This window comes from Pinus tabuliformis, chromosome 4_1 (genome assembly GCF_031772625.1).
Source record: "Pinus tabuliformis cultivar Carrire ecotype Pingquan chromosome 4_1, CPIR1, whole genome shotgun sequence".
In the NCBI taxonomy this organism is placed as follows: Eukaryota; Viridiplantae; Streptophyta; class Pinopsida; order Pinales; family Pinaceae; genus Pinus; species Pinus tabuliformis.
The window spans coordinates 121,192,502-121,197,304 of NC_142303.1; the positions used below are offsets into that span (position 1 = coordinate 121,192,502).

Sequence of the window (4,803 nt, forward strand, 5' to 3'; positions counted from 1 at the left end):
CGCTGCAGCGTATTTGAGCCATGGCCAATGATGATTGTACTATGTATAGATTGTAAATATTTGTCGATATATATAGCTTCTTCAACGGGCCCCGCCCCCCTAAAAAAATATATATATTATTTAAGAATAAATATACATGCAGATATACTAATTTAAAAAACAAGTTTCCCACATTTCATTATAAATAAATAATTTACTCCAAAAACAAATATAGTTTTATTATTATGCGAACATAAAAATTTCGAATTTTGAATTTGTAATTTTTTTAATAAAATTATTTTAAAAATTAACGAATTTCTCAATTTATAATGTTGATATATTTAAATTGGTTATGTTTAATATTAACGGTTTCTCCTTCTTTATCATGTAAAGTATTCGTTAAGTCTCTTTAATGACAAGTGGAAACCAATTTAAAAGAATTAAACAACCATTATGCTTTTTCAAAAGCTGTCGTACCTACAGATTCTGTTTTATTATGCGGAGCAAAGATAGGTAACCTCAAGATTAATAGCTTTTTCAAGGATAACACTCACATCTATGGTTGCGTGGAGGCAACATGTATCCACTTGTTTTATTGTTTAGGGGAAGGGTTAAATCCAATAAAAAGTAACATGTATACTACTAACATACATTTATCAAATATACAGCCAGATATTTAAGAACGCACGGACCTCATATATTGGCCCTATTCTAAAAGCCAACGATAAATATTTTGACAAATGCATAAACCCCATATCTTAGGTCCCCTCTAAAAGCGCAACAACAAATAGACGCAGGTAATGTGTTTCAAGTGAGCATGAGGGATTTCCCATGCCCGAGCCACCAAATACATGTGTGCTCCACCAAGTTAACGACCCCATCTATAGCTGAGTCAATTGGCCACCAAACACGTGTGCATCTGCAACTGACAAGTTAACGACCCCATCTATAGCTGAGTCAATTGCCTACCATAATATTGGCACGGAGGACAGATTCCTAACCATGCAAAGACGGCACTGTATAACTACCAGTCGAAGAAGATCCTTCAGTCCAAGGCAGTAAAGGTGTTTCAGTTGAAGCCCAGGAATTGCAGGGCACGGGAGGATCGGGCACGTCGACTCCATTTTCTTCTAACATTTGAACAACCCTGCTCATAGAAGGACGATCTACGTAGTTGTATTGTATGCACCACAATCCAACTTTAGTCAGTTTCCTTGCCTTCTCCTCATCTTCTGTTCTGATCCCACCTCTCAATCTCATCCCCAACTCCCCGCTCTCAAGCAGGTTGAAAGCCCATTCAGGAAAATAAAACTGGCTTGAACGGCTCACCCTCCAATCGATGTTCTTTCTACCCCCAACAATCTCCAGCAACAGCATTCCAAAACTATAGACATCTGACTTATCTGTAACAAGGCCCACATTTTTGTCACACAACTCTGGCGCAACATATCCTGGCGTCCCTCTCCCGGCCGTCATTGAGATATGGTCGTCTCCCTTTGCACAGAATTTTGCCAGACCGAAATCAGAAACTTTTGGTGTGAAGTCGGCGTCCAGCAATATATTGTGAGGCTTGATGTCGAAGTGTATGATGCGCTTCTCGCACTCATTGTGTAAATATGCAATTCCACGAGCAGCGCCCAAAGCTATTGAATACAATTGCTCCCACGTTAACACTTGTCCCTTCTCTTTTTCGGCAAATAGAAATTTGTCCAGAGATCCATTGATCATGAATTCATATACCAGTGCGCTTGTAGGATTTTCGAAGCAATACCCTAACAGCCGAACCAAATTGACATGATGGACCCGACCAATGGTAGCCACTTCATTCATGAATTGGGCCTCGCTGTGTCTATGCCTATCAAGAATCTTGACAGCGACTAGAACTTCATTGGAACGAAGCTTTCCTTTATACACCACGCCAAAACCTCCTTCTCCCAACTTTTCTGCAAAGTTGTTTGTGATCTTCTTGAGGTGAGAGAGTGTATATCTGGTTGGCATTTCATAAGCATATTCCTGCAGGAATTTCTCCACTTTTGATGTAGAACTATCTGTAGGAGGGTTTCTCCTCTTTGAATAAAACTTTAGCAACACTACTATTGCCACTGCTGTCAACGCAACCCCTACCACGGAGCAACCTGCGGTATAATGAATAGATTGATATCATCTAACCAGGCAGAGAATACTGACTGAACAAAATGGAAATTCACCTCGATACTGAATTGGACGAAATTATATTTACCTATTATGACAGAAGACATGTTTCGACCTCCTGAATCTTGAGTACCTGCAGTTTTTGGTAAGGAAATGCACACATGACGACGAAATACATAGACATAACATGATTCGAGAGTACTGGTAAATTGAAGCATTTGATATTTGTTAACAGATTCTGAGAATTCGAGCAAGTCTAAGCTTTGTAATCAAATTTGCAGAAGGCGATGGAGAAACATACCATTGCTGGGGCATTTGTCTGGATGAGATGTGCCATCGGGGCAATAGCAAAGAAACGTCGTCGGTTTTGAAATTTGATAACCACAACCCCCCTTACTATCGTAACAAACACCACAACTTTGATATCTGTTCGGGTCAACGCTCCATATTACCTCAAAACCCTGTCCTTGTATAGTCTGATTATCTATGGACTGAGTAGAAGAGTTCTTAATTGGTAGTTGGTATGCGTTACAGAAGGGCTTCCTCTCAGGGTTTAAATGTGGACTCAAACTGTAGTACCACTCATCGCCACATAAGCTCAAATTTCCATGAAAGCTCCCATGAATTTGATCGCAGGGCTTCCAAAGCGTGAGATTAGTGTACCCATCGGCGATCTGAAAATGAGAACCAGGCCACCAGAAATGAGAGTAGTTACCTGAAAGAGTGCAGTTAGTGCCCCACAGATTGTCGTTAACAATTGTCAAGATTCTTTGTAAGCTGCTATTCGCCAAATACGAGGACTCCATTATATGATAGTCTTCTCCACCGATATTGATCAGAGCATGGCTCTGGTAATCACATGAGTGTAGCTGAAAGTCGGGGTCACCACAACCGCTGCCATTTTTCCCAAAAGGGTACCCGAATTCAACATCCCCACATGTAACTGTATTTGAACTTCGACAATCCTCGTATTGACTGCCGAGACATGATGTTGAGAACAGTAGGAAGAGGAAAAAAACAGATGCAACACCAAGGCAAAAATCAACGGCGAGAGGCATTAGATTTTTAAGAAGCAGAACACCTATTCTCATGCTCATGCGTATGATCTGCTGATCTTCTCTTTGGAGCTAAAAATTAATCAGAGGTGGCTTCAATTTAATAAAGGCGAATGGCAACCAATGTAAGAAAACCCGTTCTGCAAATACACTCAGAAGATCAAGGAAATGGTAATGGAGAAAGAGGCAAACAGCATGAAATGGCAGCTTGATCGCTCCAAAGTCAATAAATTGTCATTGTCCAGACATCATCCTAACCACTTAGTTCGGAAACTATGTGCGGTGAACAATGGTTGCTTTTTGGAAGTCGGTCAAAAGTAAATTTTGAAAAAGAAGGAACGGAGTGGTCCTCCTATCAATCGTTATTTGATGTGCAATAAAATATTAAAATTTCGAATTTTCTCCGAATTTTCTAAGACGTCCATTAACATTCAACGCAAGCATTGACAAACTATTCCCGAAAAATTAGCCATCGCTCCCGGAAAATTAAAGCGACAATATCCCGGTGGCAAGATTTTTGAACCAGAAATCTATCCCTTCAATAATTAGGTAGCTTTATTGGTTTTTAATACTCTATTTTGAAACTGTACGAAATTATAAATCTATCTCTTGACAAATTGGGCAGCACTTTTTTTAACAATTATTAGTCTTAATGCTAGTTTTTAGTTTTATGGTTTTTTTCTCAACGTAATGTATTTACTAATGATGATTTAGTGATAGTGTAATCATAGAAAAATAGCAATCTCTTAATTCTAATCGATATTTAGTGCATAGAAATTAGTGCATAGAAAATTTAAAATTTAAGAAAATTGCTTTAACTAAAATTTTGAGTTTTGGTAATAGCGGTATACCCTTTTTAGCATTAAATAGATTTTAGGACCGACTAGGAATTATGTAGAATTATCTAAAACTGAATTAACTAAGCCTCTCTATTTCTAGAGATATCTATATCTATTAGTAACATAGATTTTTTTATAAATATTTAGACTAATAATTTGGAGAAGTATTCTTCTAAAAATATCTTAGATTATTAAGAGAGATTATTTTTAACACTTCCTCTTAATTTCAAGTGTTACATTCTGTTGTAGCGTCTACCACCATCCTCTAAGATTTTGCTTTAGCTTCGTTTTGGAGCCTCCCTACCAATTTTTTATAGCATCTTGTCTTGCTTCATCAAGTATACAAGCTTCAGCGTTTTTCTTGCACAAAGACAGTCTGTCGATCAAAGTTTGATGCATTCTCTTCACAGGGTGTTCACCCAGACTTGGTCCAGTTGCAGGTTGAGCATCTCCCCCCAAAAATTACGCAGTTTTGGAGGGCAACCAGCATTCCCTCAAGAAATTGCACAATTCTGTCTCGCAACCCGCTAGGCTCCAAAATTGTGCAATCTTGCCAGTCAGGCTTCACCCAGAAAACTGCGCAATCATCCCCAGTAGGCCTGCTTAGCCCAAGAATTGCGCAATCCTGGGCAACAACCCACTGCTCTGCTAAGAAATTGCACAAATCTCATGGGTAGCTAGCACAACTCCCACCCAGAAATGTGCATTTTCTCTCAGTAGTTGAACAGCCTCATGCATGAGCAGTTGGGTTGACCAGTTTCACCTGGGACCAAGGAAAC

General features: G+C 39.1%; 1 protein-coding gene across 1 annotated transcript; it reads right to left on the minus strand.

Annotated features, from left to right (window-relative positions):
- Nucleotides 1-654: 654 nt before the first annotated feature.
- On the minus strand, nucleotides 655-3,397 carry LOC149174491 (LEAF RUST 10 DISEASE-RESISTANCE LOCUS RECEPTOR-LIKE PROTEIN KINASE-like 2.4). The gene is made up of 3 exons (XM_089422617.1): nucleotides 2,432-3,397; nucleotides 2,219-2,263; nucleotides 655-2,114 (listed from the first exon to the last, which is right to left on the minus strand). Exons 1-3 carry the CDS (start codon nucleotides 3,225-3,227, stop codon nucleotides 976-978), a joined length of 1,980 nt encoding a protein of 659 aa, XP_089278743.1. The 5' UTR covers nucleotides 3,228-3,397; the 3' UTR covers nucleotides 655-975.
- Nucleotides 3,398-4,803: the final 1,406 nt, after the last annotated feature.

Excerpts from the sequence above, each read along its gene's own strand:
- LOC149174491 (XM_089422617.1), bottom strand. The coding sequence starts at position 3,227 with ATGAGCATGAGAATAGGTGTTCTGCTTCTTAAAAATCTAATGCCTCTC. Across the intron at positions 2,264-2,431 it reads AGACAAATGCCCCAGCAATG|GTACTCAAGATTCAGGAGGT; the intron begins GTATGTTTCTCC and ends CAAAAACTGCAG. Across the intron at positions 2,115-2,218 it reads CATGTCTTCTGTCATAATAG|GTTGCTCCGTGGTAGGGGTT; the intron begins GTAAATATAATT and ends ATTATACCGCAG.